At 43.6% G+C, this 14,838-nt stretch overlaps 2 protein-coding genes across 5 annotated transcripts; both read left to right on the top strand.

The window, feature by feature from the left end:
• The first annotated feature begins 5,065 nt into the window (after window positions 1–5,065).
• gale (UDP-galactose-4-epimerase) lies at window positions 5,066–8,730 on the top strand. Of its 2 annotated transcripts, none has more exons than XM_085144474.1 (11): window positions 5,066–5,240; window positions 5,889–6,018; window positions 6,230–6,345; window positions 6,695–6,808; window positions 7,104–7,280; window positions 7,361–7,474; window positions 7,585–7,651; window positions 7,765–7,850; window positions 7,932–8,009; window positions 8,151–8,265; window positions 8,385–8,730. In XM_085144474.1, exons 2-11 carry the CDS (start codon window positions 5,898–5,900, stop codon window positions 8,444–8,446), a joined length of 1,050 nt encoding a protein of 349 aa, XP_085000600.1. In that variant the 5' UTR covers window positions 5,066–5,240; window positions 5,889–5,897; the 3' UTR covers window positions 8,447–8,730. The 2 variants fall into 2 exon arrangements, with proteins under 2 accessions (XP_085000600.1, XP_085000601.1); XM_085144475.1 differs by having other exon boundaries at window positions 5,073–5,240; window positions 6,233–6,345.
• Window positions 8,731–8,853: 123 nt separating this feature from the next.
• zbtb8a (zinc finger and BTB domain containing 8A) lies at window positions 8,854–13,339 on the top strand. 3 transcript variants are annotated; one of them, XM_085144466.1, is made up of 4 exons: window positions 8,854–9,163; window positions 10,335–11,197; window positions 11,292–11,461; window positions 11,612–13,339. In XM_085144466.1, the coding sequence occupies exons 1-4, from the start codon at window positions 9,099–9,101 to the stop codon at window positions 11,927–11,929; spliced, it is 1,416 nt and encodes a 471-aa protein (XP_085000592.1). In that variant the 5' UTR covers window positions 8,854–9,098; the 3' UTR covers window positions 11,930–13,339. The 3 variants fall into 3 exon arrangements, with proteins under 3 accessions (XP_085000592.1, XP_085000594.1, XP_085000593.1); XM_085144468.1 differs by lacking the exon at window positions 8,854–9,163 and adding an exon at window positions 9,192–9,423; XM_085144467.1 differs by lacking the exon at window positions 8,854–9,163 and adding an exon at window positions 9,453–10,018.
• The last annotated feature ends 1,499 nt before the right edge of the window (window positions 13,340–14,838 follow it).

Genomic DNA, 14,838 nt, shown 5'->3' on the forward strand with positions numbered 1-14,838 from the left:
CCCCATGACATCATTCTGGCTCCACTCAGGAGGGGAAGCTTTTTCCCCTCGCTCCCTCTTACTCATCTTTCTTGTCATTCGGCTGTCAAGAAACTGCAATTAATGGGGGCAGACTTGTAGTAGCCGGCAAAAAGTTGATGACATTGAAAAGGAGGAGAGCTGGGATTAAGAAGATAAAGAAATGAAGAGATGGAGGAGAAAATGGGGTGGAAAGTGATTTGAGATGAGATGGAGGGCTGTGTTTTTGCAGCAGGCCTGTAATCTCCAATCAGCTTCTACTAACAGACAGCAGGGGAAAGTTCCTCGGCGTTAATGCAGCTTGCCATTCAGAAGGAGCCGGCGTATCCAGCTGGGAGTCGGGGGATGAGGGGAGGATTAACGGGCACTCAGGTGGAGAGAGATGAAGAGAATCAGACGGAGACCCCGCGGATGGTCACACCCTCTCTCCCTCCATCTCTCATGCTCCTTTTTAGTTTTGATGAACAAATGTACTCCGCTGTTTTAAGAGTGGAGTGGCGAAAGAAGGAAATGATGGAAGCTTTACTTTAGGGGTGACTTCTCCATCTGTTGATGATTCTAATTTGGATCTGTCCTCCAGAAGACAAATCAAAAGCTTCTCCTGTATAGTGAAGGACCTGAAACATCCCAGATTTTCCTTACAGATCAGTAAAATATGATCAGACAAATTTAAAAAACTCTTTGCTCTAATGTATCATTGTAAAAAAAGTCAACTATATGCAGAGGCATTGCTAAATTAGTCATTCATCATATTAAATGAAGCACGACTGACAAACATGTCTTTTAGTTTTATTTATTTCTTTTTCCGGCTGATCCCATGTGCTGGTTGAAACATTTTTTCCTGAAGCCTCCTCATCAGCTGCTCCTCTAAACTGACTTAAATTAATGGCAGGTAATCTGCAGATGCCAGCTGTGCAGCATCACTGCCTTCCTCCAAATGATCAAAGAGTTCTTCCTCTTCTTCCTCGTGGCTACACGGCTTTTCATCGACTTCATCTTTGCAAAGAATACTTAAAAAAAATAGATATAAAATATGTATGGTGTAGTTAAAATGGGTTTGCCATCCAGCTGAGAACAGTTAACAGACCTTGTTGTCTGAGAACTCACTTCTCTGAAAGTATTGTGGGAGATGCGACAGCAGACTCCTGCAGCAGAGCGAGTCTGTCTGTCTCGAACAAGACTGAACAGAAACGGGAGTAAAAAGATAAAGAAATGAAAAGATGGAGGAGAAAATAGGATGGAAAGTGTTTTGATAGACCCTTTGGCAGTTTAAGTCAGTGCAGGTGAATGATGGTGCACATTTTGGTGCTACTGTGTCATCTCAGCTTTCAGTCCAGTTTTGTTTCAAACAGAGGCTCTTTACTGAGGGATGATGGGACATATGACTCAACACCAGCTTTTCTCTCTCTATAAAAAATAGATCTGTTTCTGTGTCTGCAGTAATTTATATTTTGTGGTATGCCTATTTTCTGGGACCTTTTCACACTTCCATATCCATATCTGAAAAACCTAAGGTAGGGAGAGCACTCATCCCTGCCTGTGCACGTACAGTTAGGCCCACATGTTTTAAGACAATGACACATTCTTTGTCATTTTTCATCTGTAAACCAGTAAAATTAGGGAGAAAAAAGTTTCACTGTCCAAAAATCTATGGATCAAAATGTACACAGACCCCTCGCAGAACAGAGGATTCATAAATATCAGACTGTGAGATCAGGAATAACATGAATGACATTAAGTCAGTGTAAAGGCGGGATGTTAAAAAAAAACAGCCTGCAGAGTGTGCAACAACTGCATGCAGGTTGAAGCAGCTTAAATACTTCATATATTTTTGCAGATATATTGAGATAGCACAAGTTTTCCTGTTTAAATTGATACTTCTCTGGTTAACTATTATACTTTGACAAGATGATAGTCAAACAACAGGTAACAGTTAACAATGTAAAAGCGTATTTTATTGTAACCTACCTTTTAAGCCACATGGATCATTCGGTATTCCAGAAATAAAGGGTCTGGAAAGCTCACAGAGGAATTTGTTTTCAGCAGAACTCTTGATGTGTGCAAAATCAGTTTTAATATTCTTTAGTATTCATGATTAGATGGTTTCTGGATGAAGGGGTGTTAAAGTGGCACAGGACACAGTTTAATCTAACGGAAATTCTTAGTGAAACACTCAGTTGTGTATAAAAACTGAAGGTCTGCTCAAACCTGAACAGAAATGTTGGGATCGTCTCCTGTCAGGAAGTCCGTCCCTGTGCTCCCCCGGTTCAAGTTTGGAAGAGGGTAGGCAGCGCTCTCACAGCCAAAGGTGATGTCACTCCCTGGATAGCTGGAGAGATTTATGGGACCTCAAAGGAAACAGCAAACTGCAGTAAAAGGAAAGGAACACCCCAGTGTTTAATCGCCTAAAACTGCTCCATGTCAAGATAATAATGTATTTACAGTTTTAAAATATGAACTTTCCTAAACTATGATGTATGAAAAACAGAAGTGCATTAACTGGAATAACAGGGTCCCCTCCTGCTGAGGTTTATGGTTGTGTTACTGCTGCTGGCAGCCTCTCTCAGCTGGCAAATACTGGGGTGGGTCCACCCATCTGAGCCACACACAGGGACTTTCTCCTGGCACACACATGAAGGCTCTGGCTTGGTCCCGTGTCGCCTCTTTGGTAGTTTAATCTGGCAACCAAGCCAATCGCAGTGGTCGTATAACTTCTAAGCTCCATCTGGGTCACGTTACACGTTTGCACACAGCATCTGTAAGTGTCCTGCACCCAGTCTGCAGAGCAGCTGTCCGGCACTGGAGGGCAGAGGTGCTCGTCGCACTCCCTGCAACCCTCCACCTCCTCCCACAGCCAGTGCAGGGTCGACAGCCTGGGGGAGCGTGCAGCCTTACATCCATGCATACATAGACACAAGCAAAGCTGAGGCCTGCTGCTAACACACATCAGTGCACAAAGTCAAAAATGAAGTAACCAACTGAGGCCAGACAATGTAACTGCAAAATGAACCACATTCATAAGAGAGACTGCATTCCTGTTTTTCTGCTCTCTTACAGTCAAATAGTAACATGTTGTTCCTCCTCTGAGTTTTAAATGTTTCCTTCTGTCTCCTCTCCTCCGTCCTCTTCTGAATGGTTGATTTAGTTTTGAACATTGCTGAATTATATTGCCATGCTCGTGCCCCTCCTTTGAGATTTCTTCATCAGCTTCGATTCCTTCCTAACAAAGAGATGGAATTTACAGGGAATGAAGCGAGCAAACTTCATCTCTCAGGTATCTCTTTCCTTTTTTTTCTTGCTTTACTCACAATTCTGCTGCTTTTCATCGTGTGCCAGTGAGACAGGACTGGAAACTGGGATTTACAAGAGCTACGGGAGATTCTGCGCAGTCTGCAGCTTTCAGGTTGAAGAGCTTTTATCAGCTGTGACATTCACGTCTCTTAGAATTATGACTGAAACTTTAACAGATATAACTTACATTCGAGGTGCTGTATCTGACCAGTGAGGAAAATCATCATGTTTAGATTCACTAAAACATGAGGTCATTTTGCATCTGCGTGTTCGTTTTTTTGTTGTTGTTTGTTTATTTTTACAGAGCCTGCTATTATTTTTGGGATTTGAAATGTTAGCCTGCAGTTTGTGTCTTAACCCTGTAACACTACCATATTTGACGCATGGGTTCTCTAAATCAGTGTGATTTTATTTCAATTTCTCAGAGAGTTTCATAAATACTCCAGTTTACAAGAAAATTGATTTCTGGCAACTATTAAGGGGTTAATATAATTGATTTCAGCTTCCTAAAACATTTTTTAAAGTGTTCACTGAGATGTAGCTTAACTGAGTTTCATTAGGCTGCTGTGTCATAAAGACACTGGTGACTTAATTATTTGGGTTGGAGAAGGGTTCGGTCACCAGCAGCGGCTGAGACTGGGTGGAGGGCAATTTGTTCAACCACGTCTTAATGTCATTTGCTTAAATCAAATCCATAAACATGCTATAATAATACGTTGTAGTACTATATCTTATGAAGCATTTAAATGCTATGAGGCCTGGTTTAAAAGCCTTCTGTGTTTGTGTTTACTCCTGCGAAGCTGCACTGCCGGTAAGTCTGGTTTTTAGGTAACGTGGCACTTTTCCTTTCGCCATCTAGCGTGGCTCTGTGCGCACACAGAGGTGGAGGCTCTGCACAAACGCTTCCTTGTGTAAATGGCAAAGAGGCGTGGCTTACCTCACGCGTCACGTCGCTCACGTAGCACGGCGAGAGGGTTGGAGATCCGTGAAGTTAATGAAGATGCGTCATTAAAATCCGTTTGATGCTTCAAAGTAAGAAATAAATTTGTTTAACGTTCCCAATAAATGTTAATATTACATTTATAGAAGAGCACAGAGGCTGCACATTTAGTCACCCCAACAGATCATCTGCCTCACCTTTTCTCCAGCGTCCTCCTCTGTCACCCCAACACTCTCCATCAATGAACCTGTTTTCCTCCTCCTGCTGCATCCAATATATATCCAGTGTTCCTCTACTGCACACGTCTCAGCCCCATCCCTCTAACTTTAACTCCAAACCTGAGCTGTCCTTCTGGTCACTAGCACCCTCGCCTCACATAAGAAGGTTCTGGGTTTGAATCCGGTTTGGGGGTCTCTGTCTTGAGTTCACACGTTTTTCCTGTGCTTACCTGGATCCTATCTGGCTTCCTCCAACAGCCCAAAGACAATTAGTAAAGTAAGTAAATAGGTAAATTTTGGTGAATTAGATTAGCAGATGAGAATGGATGGATAGGCTGCTACTAATAAAGCATCTGATGGCCAGTGGTGTTCAAGTATTTATCAGTGTAACATTAATGGATGTCAGAATTTAAGGAGTAAAGGAAAAAGCGACAACTTTTTCTAAAAGTAAACTGCGATGGACTGTAAAGAAGTCCATCAGTTGTATTTATCCCATATGGTTTTACAGAAGTTGGTTTCGCTTTCTCGAAACTAAAGTGAATTTACCGTTTGTGCTTTTATTTTGAAAGTACGCGTATAGGAAGTTGTCTGTTAAACTTTCGCTTGACTCCGCCCCACGTTTTACAGGAAGTAAAGAAATGTCTACAGGAAAAACTAGAAGACTTCACTGAATGAACTGACGGATAAACCTTCAACACTCACCTCTTCTGCTTCTGACAACGTTTATCAAGAGTCTCCACCGGAAACGCCTTTTCATCTCTCGAAGAGAAACGGTGAGTATTTTACAGAAACTCTAAATGAAAGTGAACTGTTTTGTGTCATTTTAGCACTTATTACTTAGGTTATGTTTTTACTCTTCAAGTAATATTATCAGTTTCGGTTATTTAGCCTAAAGAAGCAGCTTTTACTTTTTTCTCTTTAAAAAAAAAAACCTTTAAAGTTGCTCTGATCCAATATTTCATCCATTTGAATTCACTATAATATGTGGAGTTCTGTAGAGAGATAAAGTATAAGCCTTTAGATATTCTGATTGCTTCCGTGGAACAAACAGGATGTCTTAAAGCTGAGTAATAACTGGAACTGAGTAATAAAGTTTCATCATACAAAGTGCAGGGAAGTTGTGGCCTGTTGGAAAGAGGATATCACTCTCTCAAAAGATAAGATGGCTCTTAACAATAGCCAGTAGTCAATGACGTGTTATTCTTCGAGCAATATAATTGTTTCATGTGGTTGGACAGGTGAAGGCTTGAACCTGCTGACGTGGGACAGTACAGGTGTGTCACTTAGCTTTAAACAGGTGTGTCAGGATAAAGGATCTCCTCATCCTCCAGTCAGGGTGGCATCGTTTTGCTTCCACTACAGCATTCAGACTGAGAGAGGATTTTGATTGACTTGATGTGATCATATCTTTTATCCATCAGACCCAAAGAATGGCAGAGAAGGTGCTGGTCACAGGTGGAGGAGGCTACATCGGGAGTCACTGTGTGGTGGAGCTCATTGAAGCAGGCTACCAGCCAATCGTGGTGGATAACTTCAGTAACGCTGTGCGAGGTGAGCTCACCAATTAAGAGCTTTTATTGTGAAAATTACTGAAAGAACTGTAGGGTCTACCTTACAGGCAACTGATTTGGCGACTTATAATTAAAATTGAATTGAAAAATAATCAGCGTGATACTTAGACCTTGTGTGTGTGTTTGTGTGTGTGTGTGTGTGTGTGTGTGTGTGTGTGTGTGTGTGTGTGTCCATCGTGTTTTGGATTGAGGAGAAGGGAATGTGCCAGAGAGCATATGCAGGATAGAAAAGCTCCTGAAAACCAGCATTGAGTTTCATGAACTGGACCTCCTCGACCGCCCCGGCTTGGAAAAGCTGTTCAAAAAGGTCAGAAAGTTGTTACACTTGGTTTGTTTTTCCTAATTATTCATCTGCATCTGCTACTGTTTTAGAGAGTGCCACCAGTGTACACACTTGGATTTGTAAAGTCAGTGTGTTTGGGGTTGTTTGGCTAAAAAAAACAGCCCAATTTCTGCTTTACTGTTACACACATAAAACAATCGGCAACAAGATAAATGCGCCACCATTTAACTTTTTTAGACTTTGTTTATTCCCTTAAAAATGTCCCTGCTGGCCTGCATAAACTGTCATGTAAAGCAGTTCATTTGTAGTATTTGCATGCGTTAAATCTGAAACCGGCCTGTGTCACACATGTGCTTCTGTTTGTGTGCTGCAGCATTCCTTCAGCGCTGTGATTCACTTCGCGGGGCTGAAAGCTGTGGGCGAGTCGGTGGAGAAGCCGTTGCTCTACTACAAAGTGAACCTCACCGCCTTCATGAACCTGCTCGAGGTCAGTCAGTAGCTCCTGGGTAATCTGAAATCAGATCTGCACTCATTATTAATCCCTGCTCTGACCTTATTCCGTGTTTGCCGAGCGCACACCCGTGTGTTCATTTGAAAATCAGCTGATCAATTCTAAAACTGCATCCTTCTGATATGTTATGCATGTGGAGCTCATCATAACAGCCAGAATCAGCCTTTTTCCCTCAGCCCTGAGCTGAATGCGTGTGTGCTGTGGACTGCTGCCTCGCTGGCCACTGATTGTGTGTATGTGCCGTGTTTATGTGCATCTGCATGTGCCCCAGGTGATGCAGGCTCACAGAGTGCGCAATCTGGTCTTCAGCAGCTCCGCCACAGTATATGGAGACCCCCAGCGCCTCCCCATAGATGAGCAGCACCCCGTGGGAGGCTGCACTAACCCCTACGGGAAGACCAAGTACTTCATCGAGGAGATGGTCAAGGACCACTGTAAAGCTGAGAAGGTAAACTCAGAAGAAAGACAATCACAGACGCGCACGCTTCCATCTCCTGAGTTGTCTCATTATTCCTTCTCTGTGGGCAGGACTGGAATGCTGTGCTGCTGCGCTATTTCAATCCAATCGGAGCTCATTGCTCCGGTCAGATAGGAGAGGACCCTCAGGGTATCCCTAACAACCTGCTACCATATGTCGCCCAGGTATCTAAAGTCTCTGCCAGATGCTGTGCTCATCATAGTGACTGTGCTTCAGTCTTTCATCTGTCTCCATGAATCACATGACTCCGATTTGCTTGCATTGCTTAATTTAGGTCGCCGTCGGGAGACGAGAGTGTCTGAGCGTATACGGGAACGACTACGACACGATCGATGGCACAGGTAACGCAAATCACTGCAAATCACTGCAAATCACTGCACTTGCTTTGAAATAGCACTTTAAATAGCAGCCAGATACTCAGTACCATGAAAACGAGGCTCCTTTCTCTTTGCAGGTGTGAGAGATTACATCCATGTTGTGGATCTGGCAAAGGGACACATAGCTGCTCTGAAGAAGCTGAAGGAGGACTGCGGGTGCAAGGTGTAACAACTTGGAGCAAATTTCCATCACGACCATTGTCACATAGATGCTTTAGATATTTATTAGTGTGTGTGTCTGTAGGTTTACAACCTTGGGACAGGAAAAGGCTACTCAGTGCTTGAGATGGTGAAAGCCATGGAGAAGGCTTCCGGAAAAGAGGTGAGTCACCGTGGTTACTGTGAGAGCTGAATCATGTTTATAGTCTAGAAGTGACGCAAAGCACGACCAATCTGGCACTGTGGAAATACCTCTGATCACCTTATTTGTCCGTGTAATTAACATAATGTGTTTTCTGTTTAGATCCCATATAAGATCGCCCCTCGCAGAGGCGGAGACGTCGCTTCCTGCTACGCCGACCCTCGCGTAGCTGAGAAGGAGCTGGGCTGGAAGGCTCGATTTGACCTGGAAAGAATGTGTAAGGACAGCCACGCCGGAAAATCAGATTCTTCTCCATGATTGCTCTTCTACAGCAAATAAATGCGTTGTATCTCCCGTATGATCTCTGTGTTTTTTCTTTGCACCCATTCCATGCAGGTGAGGACCTGTGGCGCTGGCAGTCCATGAACCCCACCGGATTTTCCAACGGCACTTGCTGACGCAACCCAACTGCTTAAAAATCCTCTTTTAAAATCACCAAAGGGAACCACCAGCTTCCTCATTGGCGCAATGACACATAAGACCTCAAGAGAAGCTGCATTGTTTTTATTTTTGTTAAACTCCAATGATTCAGCTGACGACAAGAAGAGTTTCTAAATGTCTGTTTACTCCTTGCTGTTAGCTCAGACTTAACAACTGATATTTTCTCTATAAATGTATTGATCTGTGAGCCATAACAATGAAAGAATAAATTAATTTTCTTACTGAAGAGCTGAAACGCGCACTTTGCCTTGACTGTCTGGAGTGATTGTGACCCAGGTTTTTGTTGTTATATAGATATAAATATTTTTCTGAAATACGGGGCAGATTAAATCTCGGACCTGTGTGTTAAGGTTAGAGGAGCATCGTGCACAAATACTGTATGAATATCGCTCCTTTCGCAACGAGGGCGTCTGTTTAAACGGGGCGCTGGGACTTTAAATGGCTCCTTGAACCCTCGGGCACCCAGTTAATAAACACCCACGTCAGCACTGTGCTCCAGTCGGTCTAACCGGGTTTCGGTCTTTAGGGCTGAGCAGGAAGTGCCTGACTGTGGACCCTGGACGAGCAAAGAAAAGAGCGGAGGGGGGGAAAGGCAAACGGGAATTAAACATGGATATGGTGGCGGACTTGGGGGCGAGCAGGCTGTACAGGGCGCCGGGTGAATCGAGCCACCAGTGAGTATCGATGGATTTTGTCAGGGGGGGGGGTTTTAAGGCGTGGGGCGTAAGCGGGTCCTGCCGACACCTCGCGCCTGCGAAGCAGTCGCTCGCTTTGGGCAGCAGTCAAATCCTCCCCGCTGCTCGCCGGACCTCCGGAGAGAAGTGGGGGTGGTCTTGAGGATGAAAACGGGCGTGTTAGTGCGTCGTTGCCCCAGACTGTTACACAATGCGAATAGATGTGTTTTTCCAGCTCGCAGCGCGCTCACTTGCCGGAGGTTTGTGTCTGTTTTTCTATTGTGTGCTGGCTGAAGCCTGAAGTGGGCGTCGCTCCAGGACAGACAGACTGGGCTGCCCGCTTTCCTCTCGCAGGACTGCAGCACCGTCGTGTCGCTTTGTAGGTCGAAGGATGTCTGATTTCACGCGGAAGAGCTCGGTGGGGACGTTAGACTTGATTTCGCGTGCCGTGAAAGGCACCGTGGAGTCCTGCGGGCGGGCGTTGCACCGTGGGTTGTCGGGCGCTGCGGAGGTTGTCACACAGCCGCGCTGATGGCTCATTAAACACGAAAGCGTGCAATCCCGAGCCTGCGCGAGCACGGATTGAACAGGTTACCGTGAAATAAGAAGTGTTCTGAAAATCAGGGTGCTGGACATTTTTTTTCTCTTTGCGTGTCCGGCTGCAGTGTTTTATTTTCTCTTCCTACAAGTCTGACGCGTTTACTCCATCGGGGGTTTCCGGAGCGCGTGAGACCTCAGACATGATTAAAGGTTTTGTCACCCGATGCTCTGACTGACTTGAGTCGGGTGTAACCCATTAGGAGAAGATTTTGCCTGAAGGATCCTTCAACAAATCAAAATGCAGAAAAAAGTCAGGTGGGCGGGCCCTCTGCTGAGCCGGTGTAAAGACAAAGATGCAATAATTGACAGCTGCAAGCATGTGGTGATGCTGCTGTGTTTGTTATGCTCAGATCAGTGTGCCATGATTACCATTGCAGGCTGTTACCACACCATTAAAATCCAGACGCCTGTGTTTCCTTTATTTATCTTGTTAATTTGGCATTGGGAGAAGTTCAGTAATAAATGTCCACCGGGTCTGCAGGACCTCTGTCATTTCTTATTTTCCTGCTAAAGAAGTGAGTGTGTCCTGCATGCAGAGCTAGTGAGCAAGCTGTCATGTTGTCTCCTGCAGGCAGCCTCAGAGGTGGTTCAACACGGCCGACATCACAGTGTCTCACCAAAGCAACATGCTGAAGCAGCTCAACCAGCAGCGCCGCCAGGAGCTTTTCTGTGACTGCAGTGTGTTGGTGGAGGGCCAGCTCTTCAGGGCTCACCGCAATGTTTTGTACGCCAGCAGCGGCTACTTCCGCATGCTGCTGTCCCAGGGGCCCGACGACTCTGTCAACGCCACCTTCGACGTCTTCAGCCCCGAGACCTTCACCGTCATCCTGGATTTCATCTACTCCGGCCAGCTGGACCTCTCCAGTCACAATGTGATTGAAGTTATGTCTGCAGCCAGCTACCTGCAGATGAACAACGTCATCAGCTACTGCAAGAACTTCATCAAGTCCTCCTTGGACATCAGTGTGAAAGATGAAGACAGCGATCGCTGCCTCAGCTTGTCGGAGACCTGTAGCTTTACCAGCGGAGCAGGAGAAGACTCCACAGAGCAGCATCAGGGCCCCTGCTCTGTCAGCCCTCCACCTGCGCTCTGGACTCGGGACAACTCCAGATCACAGTCTAGCTTTATGGGAAAGGACTCGGACCAGGATCCTTCGGCCTCAGCCCTGAAGACCGACCCTAACAGCCCTGTTAACGAGCTGAGTGCAGATGCGGAAGACCTCCAGGACCCTCAGGACCCTTTGTACACCTTGCCTGGATCAGAGCGTCGGCGTGGAAAAGGGAGCACAAAGAGGCGAGCGTCCAACAGCGCTCGGTCCAACCAGCAAGAAGACTTGGACATCCAGGAGGCACGGACACGAAAGGCCGAAAAGGCAGAGGAGCTTTACGCGACTCTGCCACCGATTGTGGGTGTTATTGGACACTTTAATAAAGGTGTGTGCTGCGAGAAGATGATGACGACTGGAACACTTGGACAGAGATGATAGGAAAAAGTCAAATGTCACAATTTCTCTGTTCCTCTTTGCAGATTCGAATCCTACCATGCGCTTCAAATGCCCCTTTTGCACACATACAGTGAAGAGGAAAGCAGACCTGAAGCGTCACCTGCGCTGTCACACCGGGGAGAGGCCGTATCCATGCCAGGCCTGCAATAAGCGCTTTACTCGCCTGGAGCATCTACGCAGCCATTTTGAGACAGTAGGTGTTTTCACAGCAGATGGTGAATTTACACTTTCTTCTGTGTCTGTGTCGGCTTACAGCTCCAGGAAAACAAGCTGCTAAACAAATCGACTCTAATATTGAATAAATCTTTCTCCGATCTTTTTCTTTTTCTTTTTAATCGCCCAGATTCATCAAGCCAGGAAGCTGGTGTGCAGGAAGTGTAAGTGTCAAGTGACCGAGGAGACCGGGCATGTGGTGTGTGAGGGCACGAGACGCTACCGCATGTGCACGGCGTGCATCCAGGAAGTGGGCTGTGACGACGTCCCCATGAACAGCCTGGAGGGGCACAACGAGGAGCCGGCGCTGTTACTGGGCGTGGACGGGGAGGAGGAGGGGGACACAAAGAGGAGCTGGATGGTGACTGACGACGATGACCTGGCAGAAGACTCGGGCGCCGACCTCATCATCCAGCAAGTGGACGTCAGCGACGAAGAGCTGCAGTGAAACTGGACCAAAGTGCGCGTGTGTTTGTGTGTGTGCAGATGTGTAACCATATTTGAAGTGTTTGTGTTTTGAAGTGCCCCTGGTATGCTTCTTTTCAATTTAGGGGTTTACTACAATAAGTTTACATTCATTAGTATTCAAAAATCATTTTTCTCATATTGTACTGTGCACAGTGTTACTGCTGCTCCTCTTTACACCTTCTGCCTGAAATGATCTGTTCTAGGAAAGCGAGGTATCCAGCCAGAGTTACGAGTACTCCGGAGAGTACTTTAGCAAGAGCAGTTAATTAAATTACAATTTCATTAAAGAATTGATTGAACTTAAAGAATTTTTGGCAGATAATTAATTGAAAGTAATGGTTAAAAAGCAGAAAATAGTCGTGCATAAATGATTTAAACATATAAGAAATGATCAAAAATGAAATATCCTGCTAAAAGCTAAAATCTTTAGCTACAAGAATATGCAGTTCAAATGGTTCAATAGTGGATGAATATAACTGTTATATAACAGTTACAATTAAAACACAACAGAAAAATAACACAACTAAAGATGGTTAGCTGTGCAGCATGTTTGTGATTTCTGCTGTCATTAGTTTTTTTTTATTAAAAATGGGAAAAAAAGAAATTCACCAGGTCTTCAGTTCATCAGCCGGAGGCCATAAAAGCTTGTTTTCATTCTTTCAGCCTCGCAGAATATTTGGTTTGCTGACATGTTTTACATTTAGTTTGTAGAAAAGAGAAAAATGGCAGACTTTTAGGCAGTTGGTGCAATTGGATGTAGCTGAGGCGTTCTTTGTTTAGCTGCTGGACTGGCATTTTACACGGTGACATAGAGAAGTAACGAAAGAACAGCCAGTTTCACAGGCAGTTTCACTTCAGTGTTTCGTGTGTGTGGGTGAAACTTTACTTTAATAAAGGTGTGAAGAATAGGGAAAACCCCCAAAAGCTTAACAGGGGCACTTTAAAGCCATGCAGGAGAGTTTATGCATAAAATGTGGGATTCACTCATGTAAAAACATACGTTTATGATATGTTGTGTATTAGTTTAGTCTTTTCTTATCAGTTTGTTGAGCTTTGTCAGAAAAAAAATGAAGGTTTTCTGTTAAGCTTCATAAAGATATGCAGTATCTGAAGCATGCATATTATGTGTTTCCTTTGCTTCAATCATAATATGATATTATAATCTTTTCAAAAAGCTTTTTTTTCTCTCATGCATGAAAAGCTTCGGTCCTTTTGGCTGCTTTCTGCCAACCTTTCAGCAAAAAGGTGAAGAACAGAATGATCACCTGTATCCTGTAGGGACAGTCTTTTTAAATGTTTTGTTATGATATGCAGTATGATACAAACGCATAATTTATTTGTTTGTTTGTTTTTTACTTTTGGACACATTAAAGATATTTTTATAAATTTGTTTCTGGGTCTTTAACTTTAATCACGAACAACTGAACGACTTCTCCTCGTTCAAAGGAGGCTCCGTTTTTTATTATTCTTATAGGAGTATTAAATGGTGTAAAGTAAGATGGAAGTAAAGTCATAGAAAAATAAATAAGATAAAGGACAACGATTGTGGGAAAACTGGTAACAGTGAAAAAGTGCAATAAACTAAACCTGAAAAAATTATAAAATTTTGTATATAGTTTTGTCATCTTGGAATAAATACATCAGTATGTACAAAAACTTTACAACTCTGAATGCAAATTGCATGTTACCAATAAAATCAATTCTGGAAAAGTTTAAATAATAAATGACAAAATATTACAAGAATGTTGAATATAACCTATTTAAACAGGGGAAATTGGATCAAGATGAAAAATTCAGTCATCTTCCAGTTAATTTCTGACAAACTGTTATCTCACTTTCTTGTACTTAGATGTAAAATTTCTATAGTTTGCTTTCATAATGGTGTATTTTGTAGACTCTGACAATGATTTGCTTACATCTTCAAGAATGTTCTTGGTTCGATGTTGTGGGGAGGTTTTTCTTAACCATGGAAATAATTCTGTGATCATTCACTTTAGTTGTCTGCTGAATTTCTTGCTATTCCTCTGATGCACCTACTTTTGTTCTTTAATTCTGAAAGTTCCTGTCGTGGAATTTTTTAGTAATGAAGTCTGCAACACGGTCAGCTGTGGTCAGGCTATTTTAATTACTGCATGCAGGAGAGCCAACACACATCAAACATCACAGTTCACAGTCATGCGAGCTCTGCCCTTAAGATGTTGCAGGTCTCTTTTATACCCTCACACACAGCTCTCGGTATCTTTTCCGTTACAACAGGTTTTTTGTCCCATGGGATGTTGCTGGGCAGAGAGCAGTTTCCCATGAAGATCCTGGCACTGGTCTTCTTGGGAGTTTCGTCTTTGTACACCCTTACAGTTAACAGATAACACAGTGAAACATCGTTTCACAATTTCATATTGACACATAATGTGAAAACTAGAATTTTCCCCATTACATTACAAATAAAAGCTACCAAACACAAGTTCAACACTTCGACAATAAATCAACTCTGTATGTTTTATCTGGTTAAACTGCCTTGCCATTTTCCACTGAAGCTCTGAAAATGAAGGACCGCAAACACATAGTCTTTCATCCATAGTTTGCCACTGTAATAGTAATATAATTACAAATATTGTGGACCTAATTATATTTTAAAAGGAAAGGAAACATATCTGGCCACAAGGAAAACCAAAAGTGAGCTAAATTAAAAATTAAAAGATAATAATCTGGTTTTGCTTGAAGTTTCTTCCTGCTAACATTGAGTTTTCTCTTTCCACTGTCCACAAGTGCTTGCTCACAGTGGATCGTTTGATTTTGGGTGTATTGTAGTTGATACAAAGCGCCTGGAGGAAACTATTATTGTGATTTGGCGCGTCATAAATCATAAACAATTCTTTCAGTTCCACCCTT

The sequence above is a fragment of the Neolamprologus multifasciatus genome, chromosome 19, assembly GCF_963576455.1.
Source record: "Neolamprologus multifasciatus chromosome 19, fNeoMul1.2, whole genome shotgun sequence".
Lineage (NCBI taxonomy): Eukaryota > Metazoa > Chordata > Actinopteri > Cichliformes > Cichlidae > Neolamprologus > Neolamprologus multifasciatus.

What these genes read in the sequence shown, in the direction of transcription:
- gale (XM_085144474.1), top strand. Translation starts at nt 5,898, where the DNA reads ATGGCAGAGAAGGTGCTGGTCACAGGTGGAGGAGGCTACATCGGGAGT. An exon ending in CTTCAGTAACGCTGTGCGAG is followed by an intron (nt 6,019 to 6,229) that starts GTGAGCTCACCA and finishes TTTTGGATTGAG; the next exon opens with GAGAAGGGAATGTGCCAGAG. An exon ending in CGACACGATCGATGGCACAG is followed by an intron (nt 7,652 to 7,764) that starts GTAACGCAAATC and finishes TTCTCTTTGCAG; the next exon opens with GTGTGAGAGATTACATCCAT.
- zbtb8a (XM_085144468.1), top strand. Translation starts at nt 9,329, where the DNA reads ATGAAAACGGGCGTGTTAGTGCGTCGTTGCCCCAGACTGTTACACAAT. An exon ending in AGCGCGCTCACTTGCCGGAG is followed by an intron (nt 9,424 to 10,334) that starts GTTTGTGTCTGT and finishes TGTCTCCTGCAG; the next exon opens with GCAGCCTCAGAGGTGGTTCA. An exon ending in TATTGGACACTTTAATAAAG is followed by an intron (nt 11,198 to 11,291) that starts GTGTGTGCTGCG and finishes TCCTCTTTGCAG; the next exon opens with ATTCGAATCCTACCATGCGC.